The 23,023-nt window shown below is 26.7% G+C and overlaps 1 protein-coding gene across 2 annotated transcripts in view; it reads left to right on the forward strand.

The window, feature by feature from the left end:
- The window catches only part of LOC100198701 (signal peptide peptidase-like 2B), a 43,712-nt gene that overhangs the window by 13,574 nt on the left and 7,115 nt on the right, over positions 1-23,023 (forward strand). The window contains exons 6-12 of one of the 2 annotated variants that reach the window (XM_065804960.1): positions 3,093-3,158; positions 10,941-11,155; positions 11,590-11,713; positions 19,183-19,373; positions 21,520-21,639; positions 21,722-21,802; positions 21,929-22,083. In XM_065804960.1, the coding sequence (XP_065661032.1) occupies positions 3,093-3,158; positions 10,941-11,155; positions 11,590-11,713; positions 19,183-19,373; positions 21,520-21,639; positions 21,722-21,802; positions 21,929-22,083 (952 nt within the window). The remainder of the gene's footprint in view (positions 1-3,092; positions 3,159-10,940; positions 11,156-11,589; positions 11,714-19,182; positions 19,374-21,519; positions 21,640-21,721; positions 21,803-21,928; positions 22,084-23,023) is intronic. The other variant, XM_065804961.1, reaches the window with a different exon arrangement.

The raw sequence follows: 23,023 nt of genomic DNA on the forward strand, positions 1-23,023 counted from the left end.
AGAATGGCTATGCTAAGAATAAGAACTCTGTTAAATTTTTTTTTTTTTTTTGACTTTGGCTAAGAATGGCTATGCTAAGAATAAGAACTCTGTTAAATTTTTTTTTTTTTTTGACTTTGGCTAAGAATGGCTATGCTAAGAATAAGAACTCTGTTAAATTTTTTTTTTTTTTTTGACTTTGGCTAAGAATGGCTATGCTAAGAATAAGAACTCTGTTAAATTTTTTTTTTTTTTTTGACTTTGGCTAAGAATGGCTATGCTAAGAATAAGAACTCTGTTAAATTTTTTTTTTTTTTTTGACTTTGGCTAAGAATGGCTATGCTAAGAATAAGAACTCTGTTAAATTTTTTTTTTTTTTTTGACTTTGGCTAAGAATGGCTATGCTAAGAATAAGAACTCTGTTAAATTTTTTTTTTTTTTTTGACTTTGGCTAAGAATGGCTATGCTAAGAATAAGAACTCTGTTAAATTTTTTTTTTTTTTTTGACTTTGGCTAAGAATGGCTATGCTAAGAATAAGAACTCTGTTAAATTTTTTTTTTTTTTTTTTGTATTTGGCTAATAATGGCTATGCTAATAATAATAACTCTGTTAAATTTTTTTTTTTTTTTTGACTTTGGCTAAGAATGGCTATGCTAAGAATAAGAACTCTGTTAAATTTTTTTTTTTTTTTTGACTTTGGCTAAGAATGGCTATGCTAAGAATAAGAACTCTGTTAAATTTTTTTTTTTTTTTTTACTTTTGCTATGATTTGCTAGGCTATCAATACCAAATCTGTTAAATTTTTTTTTTTTTTTTGACTTTGGCTAAGAATGGCTATGCTAAGAATAAGAACTCTGTTAAATTTTTTTTTTTTTTTTGACTTTGGATAAGAATGGCTATGCTAATAATAATAACTCTTTTAAATTTTTTTTTTTTTTTGACTTTGGCTAAGAATGGCTATGCTAAGAATAAGAACTCTGTTAAATTTTTTTTTTTTTTTGACTTTGGCTAAGAATGGCTATGCTAAGAATAAGAACTCTGTTAAATTTTTTTTTTTTTTTTGACTTTGGCTAAGAATGGCTATGCTAAGAATAAGAACTCTGTTAAATTTTTTTTTTTTTTTTGAATTTGGGAAAGAATGGCTATGCTAACAAAAAGAACACTGTTAAATTTTTTTTTTTTTTTTGACTTTGGCTAAGAATGGCTATGCTAAGAATAAGAACTCTGTTAAATTTTTTTTTTTTTTTTGACTTTGGCTAAGAATGGCTATGCTAAGAATAAGAACTCTGTTAAATTTTTTTTTTTTTTTTTAATTTGGCTAAGAATGGATATGCAAATAATAATAACTGTTTTAAATTTTTTTTTTTTTTTGACTTTGGCTAAGAATGGCTATTCTAATAATAATAACTCTTTTAAATTTTTTTTTTTTTTTGACTTTGGCTAAGAATGGCTATGCTAAGAATAAGAACTCTGTTAAATTTTTTTTTTTTTTTTGACTTTGGCTAAGAATGGCTATGCTAAGAATAAGAACTCTGTTAAATTTTTTTTTTTTTTTTGACTTTGGCTAAGAATGGCTATGCTAATAATAATAACTCTGTTAAATTTTTTTTTTTTTTTTGACTTTGGCTAAGAATGGCTATGCTAAGAATAAGAACTCTGTTAAATTTTTTTTTTTTTTTTGATTTTGGGTAATATTGGCTTTGCTAAAAAAATCAAATTTTTTAAATTTTTTTTTTTTTTTTTTGACTTTGGCTAAGAATGGCTATGCTAAGAATAAGAACTCTGTTAAATTTTTTTTTTTTTTTTGACTTTGGCTAAGAATGGCTATGCTAAGAATAAGAACTCTGTTAAATTTTTTTTTTTTTTTTTTGACTGTGGATAAGAATGGCTATGCTAAGAATAAGAACTCTGTTAAATTTTTTTTTTTTTTTTGACTTTGGCTAAGAATGGCTATGCTAAGAATAAGAACTCTGTTAAATTTTTTTTTTTTTTTTGACTTTGGCTAAGAATGGCTATGCTAATAATAAGAACTCTGTTAAATTTTTTTTTTTTTTTGACTTTGGCTAAGAATGGCTATGCTAAGAATAAGAACTCTGTTAAATTTTTTTTTTTTTGACTTTGGCTAAGAATGGCTATGCTAAGAATAAGAACTCTGTTAAATTTTTTTTTTTTTTTTGACTTTGGCTAAGAATGGCTATGCTAAGAATAAGAACTCTGTTAAATTTTTTTTTTTTTTTTGACTTTGGCTAAGAATGGCTATGCTAAGAATAAGAACTCTGTTAAATTTTTTTTTTTTTTTGACTTTGGCTAAGAATGGCTATGCTAAGAATAAGAACTCTGTTAAATTTTTTTTTTTTTTTTGACTTTGGCTAAGAATGGCTATGCTAAGAATAAGAACTCTGTTAAATTTTTTTTTTTTTTTTTGACTTTGGCTAAGAATGGCTATGCTAAGAATAAGAACTCTGTTAAATTTTTTTTTTTTTTTTGACTTTGGCTAAGAATGGCTATGCTAAGAATAAGAACTCTGTTAAATTTTGGTATTTTTCATTTGAATAAAGTTTATAATTAATCATTTTTATTCTTTCTTTAATTTTTTTTTCTTTTCTTTTTTTTTGTTGATAAGTTTGTTTGATTTAATATAAGAATTTTGTTTGACATTAATAAAAATAATGATTAAAATAACTAAATCATTAAAACATAATGCAAAACACTTATATGTAGTATACTGAGGCAATATACTAACAATTAATTAATATACTGAGGCAACTGCTTAACTGATTGCATGGGATGCCATGCTCTATTTATGAATGAGTCAAGTTGTCCTTTACTAAAACCATGACTAAATTAACCAAAAGTATTAATCTTGGAAAACCATCACCAGCACCTAACTGTTTCAATATATCTTTTACAAGTATTTGTGGTCTTGCAAAGTTCACCAAACTTGCTTGCTCTTTGTGAGACTAAATTAAATTTATATATATATATATATATATATATATATATATATATATATATATATATATATATATATATATATATATATATATATATTGTTAATATTAATATTATATATAATTATTAAATATTAAATAATTTTAATATAATTTTACAGCGGTTCTAAAGTGATAGAACAGAATCTCTTTGATTTGGATTGGACAGATGATAAGAAAAATAACAGGTGATATAAACAATCTAAGCAATAATCTAAATTTACCTTAATGCTTTGATTCACTTGGTATAAATTTCAAAAACTGTTGATGCCACTGTAATCTGGCCATTTTTTAAGCATTTTGGACATAAAAAAATTTTTAATTTTTTAAAAATCATTAAAATAAAATTATTAACATTAAATATTTAAACATTAAAAAGTTTAATGTCCTAAATGTTTAAAAACATGTTTTTAAACATTTTTTTATACTTAAATAGCATGAATGTAATCAAGGCACTATGGTAGTTTAAAATCTTAATTTTAAAATGATAAATTAACCGTTATTAATTTATACTATTGTTTTAAACAAAAAGTATTCATAATGAATGTATAGAAATTATAACTGTAAAATATGAATAGAGTAATTGAAATATAGTTATTTAAAAATATTACAATTAATAATATGTAATAATATTCAATCAGCATAACATTTAAACCAAGGTTAAAGTGATTTTTAAACATAGCTTAATACTTTTAAAAATAAAAACAAAATTTAAAACTCAAAAACTGCTTATGGCAAGTTATTAATCAGGTCTTGATTTTAGTCTGGGTTAAATCTTTTGAGAAATCTTATAATGGTACTAATGAAAATACATTGCTTAGGTTTGCAAACCAATGAAAATAAATATTAGAGCCTCATAATTCCTGAATTTAGCCTCACACTGCAATTTAGAAACAGTTATGGTATTTGTAGAGTACATTGTAGGTACTTGTAGGTACAGTGCTCAGAGGCTGAAGATCTTTTGGATTTTATTACATTTACCAGAGGCTGAAGATCTTTTGGATTTTTTTACATTTTACAGTATGTGACCAGGGTCCCGCCTCTGGGTCAGCTAAAAATGAGACATTTTATAAACCCAGCCCTGGCATAAATTATAAGACTTAGCAAAGGTTAATAGCTGAGGCTAGGAAAATTTTTTTTATACTTCATATTATAAATTTATGCATACGTTTACTATTTATTAAGGTGGCTTATAAACATATATATATATATATATATATATATATATATATATATATATATATATATATATATATATATATATATATATTTATATATATATATATATATATATATATATATATATATATATATATATATATATATATATATATATATATATATATATATATATATATAGAGAGAGAGAGAGAGAGAGAGAGAGAGAGAGAGAGAGAGAGAGAGAGAGAGAGAGAGAGAGAGAGAGAGAGAGAGAGAGAGAGAGAGAAAGAGAGAAAGAGAGAGAGAGACCCTCAGCGGGAAGACATAATTTGACATAATATTCTAACTGACATAAATTGCTCCCGTAAATGGTTTTGCATAACAACTGATTTTTTTTGTTGTGCTTGAGATTGTATGTTAACTATACTTGTTACCAACTTGTTGACTTTTTAATATAAGTTTTTTATACTGCAACAATTGTTTTGTTTTTAGTAGAACAGAATTTTAGTATTACAAAAGTGAATATAAATATTACATAATATAATATAAAGTTATAATAGAATTAGTAAAAAAAAAGGATTTTTTCTTTCTTTTTGAACAGTGCAGAGTAATTTCTTTTCCTAAAATCCTTAGTATGAATACAGTGTAATACAAACTATAACATTAATTACAAAATAATCAAGTTTGCAAAGTTGTTTCTAAAATAAAAAATTATCTAAAAAAATGCAAAAACATGCATCAAAGGGCTGTCAAACTCAAGTGAAATAAGGAAAAAATTAGGAATAGGAAAAGAATAGATAATTAAAAATATATTTTGAACAGATGTTCAGAACAAAACAAAGGCACTATAGTAAAGCATATAGTAAAAAAAAAATAATGATAATTTAGACACTGCGCATGTAATAGAAATTATAAATTCTGGCTCCTAATGGAAAATTTTAAATACACTAGACTGAGCAATGAAAGCCCACAGAGAAATATGAAACATTTATATTGAAAAAACTTTTTTTTTAAAGGAGGTTAATTAATAAAAACAAAGAAAAATGAACAGATGTACAGGATAAACACAGATTTATTTAAGAAGAAAAAGCTTATACACAAATCATAGTCAACAGTAATTTTATCGTTAAAGTTAACCTAAAACAAAACAGGACACATAAGTAACCATAAATCTTCATTAAATACAAGTGTTTAACTTACTTAAAAAAATATTCATATGCATAGATATATCAATATTTTAAATGAATAAATACAAAATGTTAAGTGGTATAAGATAAAGAATAAACATTATTGTTTTTGTGTAATCATAGTTTATCTAGCAGTAGTAATAAACTCGAAATCATGTTTATTATTATCGGCGTTTCGAAGAGGGTCAGCACCGATACCTAGTTTATCCTGTCAGATAAACATCATCGCCATTTATGCTTTACCCTGCAATTTAGGCCTAGTCCATACTGCAGTAAAAAAGGGCTTCACTACAAACAGTCAAAACCAGATTTGTAAAGTACTAATATTTTTGAAGAAGTTATATGGATAGTGAGATATGTGAATTAAATTATCGTTTAAAATGAAACGCTTCTTTAAAGAAATTTTTCGTGGTGCAATAAATGATGCTTGTTATGTATATACTTTTGTAACGTTAATGTTACAAACATATGCTTGTAGCAAGTATAAAACCAAATTTTGTATTTAATAGGAAATTTTTTTAATAAAAAAACAGATAGCTTGTGTAAAAACTAAAAGCTCTTGTAAGAAGCTATTTAGAGGAGCAACTCACATGGCTCCTCATATTTGTATTAAGAGAGTTTTTCTTGGCTCTTGCACTCATTTACTCCCGCCGAGGCCTATATATATATATATATATATATATATATATATATATATATATATATATATATATATATATATATATATATATATATATATATATATATATATATATATATATATATATATTTATATTTATATTTATATATATATATATATATATATATATATTTATATTTATATATATATATATATATATATATATATATATATATATATATATATATATATATATATATATGCATGTATATATATAAACTAATTCAATTAACCAACAAGTGGCAAGCATCCACTATTAAGTATTGAGTTACTAGAAAACAAAAGATAGGGTTAAAAAACATGAAAGGGTTAAACTAAAAACTTAAAAAGTTGTAGGTTGTATGCGTAAGGAAAACGTGAAGATTGGTGAGAGATTTAAGGTTTTGTTGACATGTGAGGAAAAAAACTAAATGAATAAGAATTTTTATAGCATGAAGGGAAAGGGAAAGTGAAAGCATGCGACTTTGGTGAATGACAAGACTAGCAGCAATATGTTTTGGTTGATTGAAACTTGGGTTTTAGCTCTTTTGAGCAGCAACCATGATAGTGTTTATAGAAAAAAGAAAGAGATGTGCTTTCAATATGCTTTTGGACCTTGTCTGAGAGTGAGAGGGTTGTTATTTGTTAATATAGAAATGTCAACAATATTGTGATCCAGTTTGTTTCTGGTAAGTTGAATACCGGTTAATTCGAACTTTTGTTATCTAGAACTGTTTTATTTGGTCCCATAAAATTGTCTTATTGATTGCTAACAGAAATCATTGGCGTTAACATGCAATTAGTTAAAATTTTTGGAAAAAGTGCCTCAACCCACTATACATCCTAGTTCTAATCAGTTCAGACGTAAATTTACTATTTATAGTTGTCAAAATACAATATTTCTATCAATTTTCACAAAAAATACTAGAATTCCGACCAAGAAAGAGCCTTTAATTAAGAAAAATTGCCAATAATGATCAGAACAGATCATATTATTAAACTATGTTCATTGCACCTAAAAAACGTATCTATTTAAAATCTTATTCAAATATGGACAAGCGATTATGATTTTTAGAAGTTTTTTTTTTCAAAAAAAAGAATCTTTGGTCTTGGTTTTTTCGCTACAAACATTTAAATTTTATGGTACCGCAAAATTTATCTTTTAATTTTTTTCGTCTTTTCATAATTCACAGACCTAATTGCTTATCGGAAATATGTCATAGTGAACAAAATATTATACAGACGCAATAATATTTTAAAATTGCCTTAACTACGCCAAGTACTTCGGTTAACTTGAACTTTTTGTATGGGAAATTAAGAAATCAAAATAACTTGATTGAAAATTTTTTAAAAAAAGTCATCCCATATAAAGCATAAAAAATAGTAGCCTAATTCTTTTACATTTTTTCGTTATATTTTGATCTGAATAGAGTGGTAATTAGATCTGAATAGAATAGATTGTTATTGGGCATAAAATAATGCTTAAATAAAACTGTCAAAAAATGAATTAAAATAAAATAACGTTAAAAATTATTTTAATGTTTTAATAAATTTCTTAATAAAAGATCTCTAGTTTTTTGATGCAGTTTTATTATCAAATAATAAGGAAGTTATTGTGTTGCTAAACTTTTTTAAATTTTATATTTTAAGTATACAGAGTGAATATAATACATAACTTCTTTTAATGAAACGTTTTTCACGTTTTTGTTAGTATAATGTTGTATATTTAATGTTTATACTTTAGCATTGAATAAGGAAAAATCTTCTTCTAATACCTCTAACTAATACCTCAAATCAGCCAAAGTTCGACTAAACTGAACTTGTTGCTTTAGTCAAACATTTGTAAAGTCAACCCATTTTCAAGCTGTTTGCAGTAAATAATTTTTTGGAGTTAAAAACTCATTTCCAGTAACTCTTAGAGTTACTTATCTTCATTCCAGTAATCCTCAAAGTTACTGTAAATGAAGATGAGTGGAGGCTTTTGTTATATTTTTTTATTATATAAAAAAACTAATAATAGAGAGAAGACTAATCAGTTTTTAAAATTGAAACCAATTATTTAGCACTTAATAATTAGCAAAAATTGAAGAGATTTCTGGGAAACACTTTTTTAGGATTACCATGGAAATTTTGTGTAAAATACAAGCCATAGAAGTTATGGCCATTAGATTCAATAGTAGTATATGGCCATTAGGTTCAGCTTAAATACCTGCTTGGATCCAGGTGGTTAGGTTAGAGGCGTATTTATGCATACATAATATGGACACAGATATAAACATATGTTTGCTATTAAATTTAGATAATGGCATACAATATCTTTACCTAATATATAAATTTTAGTATTTATATGGTGTAATATTTGCCTAAGGAGAAGATGATGATCAGTGGATGTGTAGTATGACTCTAACAAAACAAGAAAAGGAGCTATAATCTTAAACAGTGATTAGTAAAAACATTGTATTGAACAATGTTTGTTAGAGAAGACTAAAGTGATTTGGGTATCAGCATGTAGAGAGGTAGCAGCTTCAGAAGAAAATCAAAGAAGAAAAAAAATTATAAAGAATGAGCAAGTTTTACTAAAGGAACGAAGATGCGTTTATATTAGAAAAACAGAATAAAAGAGGAAGACTAAAACTTGATGATGATGATGATGATGATGATGATGATGATAATGATGATAATGATGATAATGATGATAATGACGATGATTATGATGATTATGTTGATCATAATGGCATTTGTATATAAATATATATGAATATATAAAACATAACATGAATTTTGAACAAAAAAAATAAACTAGTATTAGAGTTTATGCAAACTCGGTCACAAACCTGGATTCTGCTATTTTTTATTAAACCCGGCCCCAGCCCTAGTCAAATAGTAATTGTAGAAACAATTATGGTACTTGTAGCAGTGCTCGAAGACTGAAGATCATTTGGATTTTATTACAGTAACTAATGGCAAAATACTGGCAAAATGAAAGTTTTAAAAAATTATTTAATGTGAGGGTCTCTAAAAAGTGGTTCTTCTTTTTTATTTTCTTTTAGCAAACTATTGTGGTTTATGAAGATTTTTCAAATTTTTTATTGTATTATTGCATTAAATTAATTCAAATTGATGCTACATGCTGCGTTTGCAAATAATATTTTTATGTGGCAAGCTGATGTGTCTCAGATAAAGAAGTTTGTATGTCAAAAAAATTTGGCTCTGACTAAATGTATGCTTTGTATGCTTCATACAAAATGTATGCATTCTTCGATTTATGTATGCTTAACAACGTTTTTAAAAAATGTTCTATTTCTATTAAAAAGTTTTGGCAAAAACTTTTCCTTTAAAAATTAATTTTTTAAGGAAAATTAAATTTTGAAGGAAAATTAATTTTTGAAGGAAAAAGTTTTTGCCAAACACAAGACTACATTAATCATTTATAAAAAAATTGGAAAAAATATATATCAAGCAACTGTTTTGTTTTTAATTAAGATGCATTGAATCATTTTTGTTGTTAATTTTTTTTTTTTTTTAAATCATGGTTTGGCTTTTTTCATGATTAGCTTGCAGAAGGTCAAGAAAAGTTTTCAAAAAAAGAAATTTTTAGAAGTTAATTGAAACAATTATGAAGTTATTTTTAAAAAATATTTCAATTTTTTATTTTAAAAAATTTCAAGAGTTCAAAATATCATTTCATTGTGTGCTTGATATTTAAATAAATAAATGTCTACTAAGTCCTAAGAGATCTTCAAAGAGGAGGAGTTTTTAGAAAAAAGTAAGCCAAAAACCAACTGCAAGAACCAAAAAACTTTGGTTCTTGTAGTTGATTGTAAGTAGTAATCTGAACCCCTCAAGTTGATTGTAAGCAGGGTAATCCGAACCCCTCAACTTCAAACTTTGCTAAAGAAGTTGTAACTTCAAGATAATTGATACAAAGGCTAATCCACAAAGATTTAAGCCTGATGAGTTTTGTAACAAAGTCTCCTAAGTGTAGCAACAAGAGAAAAATCACCTGACCTTGTTCCAATGGATTTTTGCATTTGGTCAGTGATGGAAGATTTAAAGTCAAGGAAAACCTATCAAAATATGGAGGCCCTAAAAAGAGAATTTACCAAGGTATGGGCTTAATTTAAAACATGTTGCAACAATTTTGTGAGCAAGTGCCTGAACGTCTGAAGTCTGTCATTTTATGAAAAGGTGGTTATTTTTAGTAATAAGTAAATAGTTTTTTAATACTTCTCTGTGTTCAGTTTATTTGAAAGTAAATAATTTTCAACAAATCTCAACCTCACTTTGATTTTTCACATTTTAGCATTTAACTTAACATTTCGCACACCTCTATAAATGTGTTCAAAATATAACAAATATTTTAATAAGATATTATTGGAAAGTTTAAAACTTAACTAGGAGATATTTATCTTCACCTTAAATTCTACAATATACTTTATAGTATTAAATATATAAGAATGATGATCTACAAAATGGGGAATTATAAAATCACTTGATAAATATTGTTTTAGTTAAAGTTATTTGCTTGAAATTTATTAGGGTTAGGGGTTATGTTTTTTGGAGGTTTTTTGATCCAAAACTCCAATGAATTTGGCAGGCCTAAAAGGTATGTCTATGTATCTAAAATCCTTACCAAAACCTAAACTGTTGTTTCTTTATTACTATTATTATTGCCAAGTACTTTATTTATTTTCAAAATTCAGTTATATATTTTTTAATGAAGAACAATACAAAAATTAGTTAAGTTAGACTTGAAGAACTATTACTTCATGAATAAATGAAGCTTTCAAAGCACTAACACAAATATATTTGGTCGACCAAATAAATAGAAAATTTATGTTTTAATGATCTGTGCAAACCATTAGCAACTTAATATTGAAATTTGTTTATTTATTACAGCTATTAGAAATTAGTTTGTTAGAATATAAAAGAATTAACTATAACTAAAAACTATTATTTTTTAGTTTAAAAGAAAATAAACAACCCACTGAAGATGATGATGACTTTCAAATCACAACAGTTATGGTTGTTGTTTTTGTGGTGATGATATGCATTGTACTCTTGCTTCTCTATTTCTTTTATAAGTACCTTATCTATGTAGTCATTGGATTGTTTTCATTGGCAACAGTGTCAGGAACTTATCAATGTTTATCAAAATTAATGTCTTTTATAAAATGTGGTATGTTTTATCTTTGGTTTTGTTTAGTTTTTTTATGCTTCTAATATTTATTATATCAATATTGTATAGTTGATTTCTTTATATTGAATAAATAATAAATAAATTTAAAATGTCAATATTAAATTAAGTTTATAAATATATTTATAAAGTTCACTGGATATTAAATTTATTAACTAGATTTTAGTTAACAGTCAGGGGGGGGGGGGAGATTTGACAATTTGTTATTTATCATTTATTAAATTGTTCATTGGAATAAATTAAATATCTAAAATTACTAAACTTTCTAATTTTTTTATTATATTACATAGTGGCATTGGTTACATTACATTTATGTTTTTAATTACATATGGAAAATATATGTTTCCTAATTGCATTTGCAAAATACATTCATCCATTTGAATGTTAGCACTTTGAAAAAATTAAGTATTTTTTAGGACAATGCAGAGTTCCAGAAAATAAAATTCCATTTTTAAAGAACCAACCCGAAGTACGAAATGTGTTACTACTTTTTGGATGTATATTCCTTTCTTTATATTGGTTTATTATTAGAAATAGCAGGTATAAGCTTGTTTTTATATCTTATACCTGTAAAATCAAAACCTGTAATGGTTTTGATTTTACCTTTTTTTTAATATATTTTAAATTTGTAAAAAACTAGATTATTGTTTTTTATCAGAATGCTTGCAATCTATTGAAATCTTATTTGAAATTTTAATAATAATAAAAAATATAGTGACTAAAAAGTAACAAGCAGTGTTTCTAAAAATTTCTAGATTGTTCTAGAAGCTTCTAGAGGTTTCTAAAAATTTCTAGATTGTTCTAGAAGCTTCTAGAGGTTTCTAAAAATTTCTAGATTGTTCTAGAAGCTTCTAGAGGTTTCTAAAAATTTCTAGATTGTTCTAGAAGCTTCTAGAGGTTTCTAAAAATTTCTAGATTGTTCTAGAAGCTTCTAGAGGTTTCTATGATATGTAGGGCATGAAATGGTCTAATGGGCTGATTATTTAATTTCTGAATTACAACTTCTGTATATTGCAAAAAATGGAAAGTGTTAAAGAAAGGTGTTCAAGACCATGTTTTGAGTTTTAGTTGATTCACTATACAGCAATACAGAATATATCCAATCAGATTCTAGGTTTGGTGTTTGAGGCATTGGTTTCAACTTTTTTTTATCTAATGTACAACAGAACCTATTTTTGTTATAACAGTTAACAAGTCAGCAGTAGAATGATAGGATCAAAATCTGTATAGATCAGGGGCAGATCCAGCATTTTATGGTCTTTGCGATAACTAACCTCGAGACACGAAACAAACTCCAAACAATTGAATATTTATACTTACGTCAAATTAGGATGTTTTGCAAAAACTTGCCCTCAGTTTGAGCTGACTTTTTCATTGAAGTGACAGGAAGAGTGTGGCCATTAGGTTCAATATACAGATTAGCGAAAAAGTTTTTTGCATTTATTAAGTTTATAATACAAATAATTATTTCAGCTAAATAAACCTATTCATTTTATGAATTATAGTAAAGGAGAGGGAAAAAAGACTGGTGAAACTGGCCTAATTAAACTCAAATATTCTAACATGAGACAACATTTTGCAAATATTGCCACAAAATCATTTAGTTCTATTTTAAAATTTTATAGGGATAATGCAATGTTAAAGTTTAAATTAATTATGTTTCAAAAAACTTAAAGGTTATAAGTACATTTTTAGGATAGAACTATTGATACAAAACAAACTAAACTTTCTTTCTTGCTCTTTACATATAGCATTTTACAATATCAATATTATTATATATCAAATGACCAAAGGAGTCACTGAAGTTCATATTTGAACTAAGGTCTTCTGATATTATCAGAAAACTTGAAGTACCAGAAAACCCCCAAAAAATTAAAAAATATTATGATATTAAAATAAAAATTTACAAATTATATTGACAATGTTACATATTAATATATGCATTTTAATAAACTCATTTTAAAGGAATTCAAACCTCCGAGACCTGTTGTGTTCATATTAAAGGGAATGATAAAAAAAATGTTTAGACTAAATTTTTTTGATTAAAACGAAGGAATAAATGCATACCAAAAAAAAAAAAATTTTTGGGCTAAAATTTTTTGATTAAAAAGTCAGCATAATACACACCGCAATCTACAGACTTGATTATTTATTCAAACGCGTTTTATTTCTAAGAGTTTCAGTACATAACATCAGTGACTTTTTTGTTTGTTTACATGATCTTTTAAATAAACAAAAAAAATCAATGACTTCATGTACTGAAACTCTTAGAAATAAAAAGTGCTTGAATAAAATATCGAGTCTGTAGATTGCGGTGTGTATTATGCTGACTTTTTAATCAAAAAATTTTAGCCCAAACATTTTTTTTATCATTCTCTTCAATATGAACACAACATGTCTCAGAGGTTTTTTAAGGATTATTTTATTAGAGCATTTCTATGTTTTTGAGTGTTATTTTTATTTCAGATAATACTTTTTAGTTCTTTATTTACTTTATCAATAAGAAAAGATTTTCTCTGTTGATACTTTTCGATTACTTATTTTTTTTATTTTTTAATAAGTTAAATATTTATAATAAAAATCAAGTCACTATTTTATTTCTCCTGCAAAGCCTCTCATAGATCCTTTTGAATCATTTTCCTCATTATAGTTATACATTTCATCATATACCTAAAAATCATTTTGTAGAAAGGCAAGGTTGTAAAGCAAAGCTAGATACAATGTTTATAAAATTTTTTGGTTTTATTTGTAAAGGGATGTTGCAAACATATTTCAAAATAACATTCCACTGTCAAATAGGGTGCAGTGAAAACATTAAAAAAATTTTTTTTTTTTGAAGTTCATTTTGCCTGGGTGTGCAAAAGTTGTCTATTCATATCAGAAATACTCTGTAAAAATTTCAATGCTCTAGAAAATTATCTTGAGGTGTCCCAAGGACTTTGAAATCCCCCAAAATCCCCAAAAAGTGACCTACGGAAAAAAATTTAGAAAATTTTTTTTCTGATTGAAATTCATTTTGCCTGGGTTTGCAAAAGTTGTCTATTAATATCAGAAATACTCTGTAAAAATTGCAATGCTCTGGTAAATTATCTTGAGGTGCCACAAGGACTTTGAAATCCCCCAAAATCCCCAAAAAGTTAGAAATTACAATTATTATTAAATTCATATTTTCACAAAAAAATCAATGGCTAAAAATAAACTGATCTTGTTTTTCTATTTCTATTATAATAAACCTGTATGATGGTTTTAACATCATATCAGAACCTAATGAAAATATATTTATGTAAATTGTAGAACTTTGCGGTGCCACAAAAATTAAGAATAACAATTATTTTAAACAAAATTAAGTAATTCTGGTTCAAGATTATTTCCTGTCAGTTAATCATTTCAAGAACGTCATTTTGAAAGGCTGAAATCAGATTTTAAGACTTTCATAGCTGATCGCGACTCTATTCTTGCAGGAATAAAACCATCACGCTGAGGTTCACAGACTGCCATACTGGCTTCAGTGACTAGCTTCACGCCTTTTTCTACAGACTGAGTGTGGCATGGAAAGCTTTTAAATTGTAGCATTTATGAGGTCAGAATGCTATTTTTAAGCTTAGTCAATTCAATTTATCTGAACATTGGAGGTTCAGCACTTATTGATGACCATTTGATTATGTCTGTAAAATCTGTTGTTTCAAAGTTTAGCGGTGATATCTTGAACAATCTAACTGTAGGTTTAGCATAGGTCTGGTCGGATATCAATCTTGCAGCCAATACACGTCTTAGTGCTAATTGACGAATGTGGGGCCTTTCATCGTTTGCCATTGATATTAATAAGTTTTCTGGGTGAGCAAAGTATGCATTTCTTTGGATTACAGGATCAACAATTTTCTTGAGCTCGATAGGCAAGTATCTGGTATAATGTACCATTTGAAAGAGATGGCGACTGCCATCCGTACAGGAATGCTTAGACTTCACTTCAAACCAAATAGGTGCATATACCTTTTGTATGTAAGTTACAAGAATGATCAAGTTTTTGTCTGGCTTTTCTGTAGATACATATAACCGGAGGATACGACTAGCAGTTGTTATCCATCAAGAATGACACATGGGTCCCGGTTTTCGATTACCCAATTCAAAACTACATTGGCCACTGGATATTGCTTGACACATTTCATGCAAGTACCTTTGATCTGTACTGAGATCATGTGCATCAATGCTGGACAACACATTTCCTTCGATTGGTTGAAAACTGACAATTGGCAAGTCCATGTTCTTCAATAATTTTCAGATTGGACCACTAAATGAATTTGGCCCATGTGTAGATCCATCCAGGTTAATTAGGAGATGTCTCAATGGTAACTCATTCATATGTAATAAACATACAAATCAGTGTAGAGATTTGTTGAAACAAAGCTCGAGAAGTCGAATGACACCACCAATATTACCTGTGTTGACATTCGTGCCATCACGTCCGATTGCCACCAATGAACTGGTATCTATAGCATTTGCATTCAAAAATGATATAATGCTAATCTTTATACTTTATGAAGATCCCTGTAATGTTTTAACATGTCCCAGGTATTCAGAACCAGGCTCCTTTATTAACACAACGTGCTCCTCGGTCTCCAAAGCTAGATGATATCTGTTTCCTTTAATGATCTGGCTTCGAGTTTTGTCCTTTCGACTATCAAAATATAACCCTTCCAATGTTTTGGCAGCACCAGCTTGTAAAATTTTTCTCTTTTTCTGTCTTTCTCTACAAATTTTACTTTGGTCAATAACATCAGATGAGTCATGTGCATTAATAATGCCATAATCAACCAAAACAGCTGATGCTAATGTTGCAGCTGAGCAATCTGATACTCCCCATCGATCACATTCACGAGCTAATGTTGGTAGTGGAGTTCGCATTTGAGAGTTCAAAATTTCTTGTGAGCATATATTATTAGTTGATGATGGTGACTTAGGCGAGTCTGTCATGAAGTCAACATCTTCATTACTATCTCTTTCGGTGATAACTTCATCTAAATCACCTAACGTGACATCATTGCAATCATCCTCCAAGCTACAATCTGGATGTGATTTCAAAGTTTCAGCATTTGTAATTGATTCACATTTATAAAATCTCAATTCATCTGCAAGTTTTCTTTTCAGTTTCTTTTCCTGTTGCTTTGTTGTTTTAATATCAACGTTGCCAATAGCCATTTTCCTTTCTGTTCTTTGATCTGCAAGGAATATTATTTAATTTGGTGGAACTTTACGATTCTTTTCACAAGCACATGTCGAAAAGTCTTTACATTTACATGAAGCAATATCAAAAATTCGATTTGAGTCAATTTTGAAGTTTTCAACTTTGTTCAGGTACTGTGACTCCTTGTCCTTGGACCTCTATTTAAACGGTTTCAGAAGTGAGCGATATTTGTCATTGTAATCTCTTATTTTAGCTATTATTTGCTGACGGGATATTACTGGAATTGATGCTCTGTGCCATATTGTCTCAAGATCAACAGATATCTTCCTGGTTGTTTCATTATTTGTAGCTTCTTTGGCATGGCCATCAGACAATTCTTTTCTTACTGATATAAAATGTTTCATGATATCTGCATATGATGGCAAAACATTTATGCTCATCCGTGAAATGATGCCAAATACTGGGCATATGTTATCATTGCGAGTGAGTGGTTTCTTCATTCGTACAGTTTCAATCTTTTCTGCCATGATCTAACCATACAAAGACAACACAGCAAAAATAAATGATTATTTTAATAATTATCTGCTAGATTCGGTGTTGTTTGTTTGACGCCATTTGTATTTTACATAATAACACATGCACATTCACTTGCCATATGGCAGCATTATAGCAGCTAATTATATAGCACTAAATAATAATATTATTATATCACCCAGACACACACAAATTAAAAAAAAAAGTCTTAGTCTATCTCGGTAGTCCGTGCTATGTACCTCGTAGTCGGTAGGTCACATTTTGGGGATTTTGGGGGATTTCAAAGTCCTTGGGGCACCTCAAGATAATTTCCTAGAGCATTGCAATTTTTACAGAGTATTTCTGACATGTATAGACAACTTTTGCGCACTCAGGCAAAATGAATTTAAAAAAAAAAAATTTCACTGCACCCTACTGTCAAACCTGTTCTGATAATGTAGGACATTGTCCCATATAACATGGATGTGCTGATGAGCTTTTAAAACCTGTTTAATAGCTAAGTTTTGGTGAAATGTATTTATATAGTATAAAAATTATGATTCATTAGTAATTCGCTCATGAAATCAGTAAATAAACAAAAATTCTATATAACTTTTTATCATATATTCAGGCCTTGTTTTAAATAAAAAATACTGAACGCATTAGCCTAATGTGAATTTGACATCATAAAATTTTCTTTATTTTTTTTATTTTTTAATGACATTAACTTTTTCAAATTACTGCAATAATATTAATTACCACAAAACGAGTTAAATATTACTTATCCTGTTTTTTATTATTTCTATTTGGGAACGTTTATTTTTTTTATTTTATTTTTTTACATTTAATAATTAAATTAAATATTGCATTTTAAAAAATGTTTAATATATTTTTTAATTAATATATTTATTTTCTCAACATTTGTATAAATGAATTAATTTATGTTAAATTTTTTCAAGCAGTTGTTTGTTAAATTTTTAATTGTGGCTTTGCAACTGAAAATGATTTTTATTTTAAAAAAAATAGAGACTAACAAATAAAAAAATTACTCTATTTATAAAAAGTTTATTTTTTTATTATTTTGTTTTGAAAGCAAAGATTATTATTCCAAACACCATTTATTAAAATTATATCGCTGTATATATCATTTATTAAAAATAATTACTGCGTTTTAACTTGTGTATAAAAGAAAGTTCAACTTACGTTTAGCCTTGAAACACATTTATTTAATATTTAATTTTGATTTAAAAAAAAAGTTTAGGAAGGAAAACTGAAAAAACAATTGCAATAAAAATGGGCTATTTTTTTTTTAAGAATAAATAAAATTTGAATATTGAACAATATTTAGTAAAATTTTCAAATAAATTTGACAGTTAAGTAAAACCTAAGCATTAACTTTAATTTCAATAAACTTAAATATATTTTTTTATTCAGAACTAAATTATATATTTTTTAAATCAAAATTAAATTATATATATTTTTTTATCAGAATAAAACTATACATTTTTATTAAATTAGTTTTTAATTAAATCATATTTTTTATTAAACTAAATTATATAATTATGATCTTTGCTAGAAGCTTATAGTATTAGCATTTTTCAAGCAACAAAATCAATCATTACAATAAAAAAAATATATATCATAATATAAAATAAAGATAAATAAAAATTTAACTTTTTTTTATTAATAATTTATTTTTTTTTAATAGAAATTTAAGTAAATTTTTTTTATTGCAATCAAAAGTTGTATAAATATTATTATACATATTAATGTAAATATATATTATTATGATTTTTTGCTTGCAAGATTATAAATAATGGTTTTTATTACTTTTTTTTTTTTCCTATTTTTTTTTTTTTTTTACGTTTCGTTAAAAAACTTCATATACAAAAAAAAAAATGTGTAGTTAACTATAAACAATTTTTTTTCTGTTACTAAATATTTTAGTAAAATAGTTATTTATTAAAATTAAGTTTTCGTAGTTTTCATAACGCTTACATCTTAAATTGCCAATTTAAGTACACATTAAGCAATTTTACGTACGTCTAGAGCGATTTCCATTAAGCAACTTTTTATCATTTTTCAACTTTTAAATTATTCTAAGCAGTAAGATGAAAATTAATTTTATAAAAAAACCACATTGACTTTAGAATAACAATTAAGTAAAAAAGTTTGTTACAAAAGTTTTGAATGACAATTATGGCCTTTTTGAGTTATTAAAAAAATAAATTGTGTTTATTTGGATTATATATTGATAAATACTTTGAAATATTTTATATGTTAATCTCATAATCTGATGTTAATCTTGATTTAGTTATGCATGGATTCTACAAGATTTTCTTGGAATTTGTTTTTGCATCTCATTAATAAAGATAATTAAATTACCAAATCTCAAGATTAGTACTATTCTTCTGATAGCTTTGCTAGTTTATGATATTTTCTTTGTGTTCATAACGCCACTGTTCTCTGCTCGTGGAAAAAGTGTTATGGTGGAGGTTGCAACAGGTTATGGATTGTTTGTTTTCTTTCATTTCTTTGTGTATCTATTTGATTAAATATCCAGGGTTCAAAATAAGTGCCGGACATAGATACCCCTTGAACCATTTTTGAGACCTGTTTGAGGGGGACAACCTATCATAGATCATTTTTTCTGCCATGAACATTGGTTAGCTGCCCTGCTTTAGCTGGTCTTAAGAATGTCCCAAGGGGTGGCAATGTATGGCGCTTATTTCAAACCCTGAATATCTGTATAAATAATGTTGTAATTATATAGTATAATGAAGCTGTTATAATAGAGTAGAGTAGAATAGAGAAAGGCTTTCTTAAAATTAATTTTAGTGACTTTTTTTTAAAAAAAAATTATTCATAATTTATAAAGTTGTCTGAGCAGCATTGCTTTGAATCATGCTTAAGGTACTTCTCTACCAATAAAATTAAAAAATTATTTAACTCATTTTGCCTTGTACAAAAATTATTATGTACATTGTAAGAAAACCTATCAAGTTCATACTCAGATAAAGGAAAAAAGGACCCATTCTGTTTTTTAAAACTCTTAGAAATTAATTTAGTATTTGGGCTGAAACTTTTAGGGTATAATAACAAAAGGACAAACAACAATGCAACTTAAACTGTTTATGGATAACACTCACATTTTGTTGCCCCAAAATTCTATTAAATGTAAATGTTTGTTTGATGTTCACATGATAGTCAAACTCATCCTAAAACTTCTGGAAAAATTTCAAAGCGTTTTGTCAACAACATTTTGAAAATTTTGGGAAGTGATGAGCACAAAAAGTTGTAAATATATTAAAAGGGTAACCACTTTTAAGTTCCTTGTTAAAATCAATGACTTTCATGCCTTAAATGTTTTTGCCTACATTTAAATTTCTCTGTATTTATGTACATTTTTAAGTACTTCAACCTAAAAATTTTCTCAATCTATCTTACTTTTTAAAACTTTTCTCCATCTATCACACTGAAATTTGAACATTCAACCTTTAAAACTTTTCTAAATCTGCCGTGCTAAGCAAAAAAACAGTATCTTTATCTAAGCAAAATGTTGGGAAATTGTGACTAAACGGGTTTAGACATACTACTGATCAGTTTCGAAAATAAGTGTTAAAGTGTTTTGAAAATAGGCAAAATAACAGTATTACTCCATATTACTCCATATTACTATTTTCTACTTATTGGGATTACCTGTATTTTTGCTTCTAGTTTCACAAAAATTTCAAATATTGGATATACTGCTTTGCTTACTGGATTACTGTTTTTTTACTGCAAAAAACAGCACAAAGCCACATTGTTAACCCCCAGGTAGCAATGTCTAAATTTTTATCATATTAGTGAATTATGGCATTGATTGACATTTTGAAGCCATGCAAGCATTTATTAAGTAATGTATCTTCGCTTAATTCCTGAAAAATTAATTTCATCCAATTTCAATAATTATAGTAATTTTAATATCTAATTTCAAATTAAAGCAAGTAATTTAATAAATTGCCCCTTAGAAACTGTTGCTATACAAGTTATCTAATATGAACAACCATAATAATCCAAAATTCTTGAAAGGTTTATGCTTTAGAGCTTAGATTGGCATTTATTCGCTTTCCTCATAGAGTATCTGTCAGTATTTTATTAAAATCAAAAAAAATTTACTAATTACTCTAATGAATTAAGTTCTGCATCTCTGACAGCCATTTCCCAAAGAATGTAAAACTTTCTTGTGTTTCAAATAACACAATTTTCTTTGCCTCTTATTTAAATATTTCTCTATATTTAGCATATGATAATCAAACTTTAAAAAAGTCTAAGTATAATGAAATTTTGTTAAAAGAAAAGTTTTAAACATAAATTTAATTAAAATCAAACTGAAAGGTCTTTTTTATATATCAGAGATATACTGTGTTATTTATTACAGATATATTAGAGGTAAAAGCAAAAATTGGTTGACAGAGACAAAAGCAGTAAAAAACTAAAATTTGTAGTTAAATTTGCACTGCAAAATCTCAGTAAAAATGTAAATTGAATTGCAAAGTTCATTTTTTTAACAGGAAGACCTCATCTGAAGTATTGTATTGTATTAGCTCCATATCTTATCTCTCAAAATCTCACATCTTATTTCTAACATCAATTTTATGTTTTTTTTTAGGTAATGGAAATAAAGAACAGTTACCAATGGTTATCAAAGTTCCAAAGATGCACAAATCACCAATATCGCTTTGTGAACGTCCTTACTCTTTATTAGGGTTTGGAGATATTCTACTTCCAGGTTCGCAGCATTTTATCCAAGATTATTGAAATGCTATCATTTTAAATGTTTTTGTTTATTTTTCATGTTTTCAATATCTTAGGAATATTCGTTGCTTTTTGTCATAACTTTGATGTATTGGCAAAAACAAGATATAAAGTGTATTTTCTTGCGACAGCTATAGGTCCAATTCAATTTTTTGTTTGTTTGTAAATAAAAGTTTCTGTAACATTTTTTATTGTTTACTAATAGTTCTGTTATTTCTGAAACATTTTTTACTGCTTACTTATAATTCTGTTATTTCTTAAAGCATACGGATTAGGATTGGTAATCACATTTATTGCTCTAATTTTAATGGAAATTGGTCAACCAGCTCTTCTTTATCTTGCACCTAGTGTTTTGATTGCGGCAACCATAGTCGGCGTTTCAAGAAAAGAAATGCGAGCACTGTGGATAGGGAAAGTGGTGAGCTATAAATATTTTGAATTAAAATTTAAAAAAATCAAATTAACAATAATAATAATTAACATTAATAATAATTAACAATACTAATAATTAACAGTGAGTTAAAAAAACAAGTTTTAAAATTGTGTGTACATAAAAAATTATGTGCCATAGTAAATTAAAACTAAAGTAAAAAAGTTAGCTTTCAAAAAATATTTGCAGGAGTGCCATATGGCCTTAAAAGATTTTATTGGTCCCTAATAAAAAAAAGGTTTTTCAAAAGTATATCAACCTGCACATACATATATGTTATATATATATATATTTATTTAACATACATATATGCTCATAACAATGCGTGCATTAATTATTGCAGGGTTTAACGGAGAGTGCGTATTTACTTCTCTCCGTTAAACCCTGCGATATGTTAGCGCTGGTTAAAAGTTAAATGCTAGTTTTTAAAACCAGCGATAAAATAAACTCGTATTCTCATGTTTCTGTTTGGTTAACGACAGGAGTAAATTTGGTTATCGGAAGGCTTTAAATGCCAAAATCTAACCCTGCTGTACCCTACAGGTAAAGCTGTTATCGGAGGAGTTTTCTATAATATTATGAAAAATTAAAAATAGTATCCAATCAAAACAAGTCTAAACAAATAACTTGACTTAAATAATATATAAGCTTTAATATATACTATATCATATTTATATGATTTATTCTTTAATTGTAAAAAAATTTTATGTATATTATTTATAAACTAATTAACTTTTAAAATAAATGTTTTGGCATGAAATGTATTTTGCATTTGATTTTAATGCACGCACTGTTACGAGCGTAATTGTATGTTAAATATATATTTAACATATGTGTATGTTAAATACATGCCTATTTGTCTAAAATTAATGTTTTTATTTATGTATAAAAGCAAATATGCATGTACTTTGAAACGCAATAGACAATT

The sequence above is a fragment of the Hydra vulgaris genome, chromosome 09, assembly GCF_038396675.1.
Source record: "Hydra vulgaris chromosome 09, alternate assembly HydraT2T_AEP".
Classification (NCBI taxonomy): Eukaryota; Metazoa; Cnidaria; class Hydrozoa; order Anthoathecata; family Hydridae; genus Hydra; species Hydra vulgaris.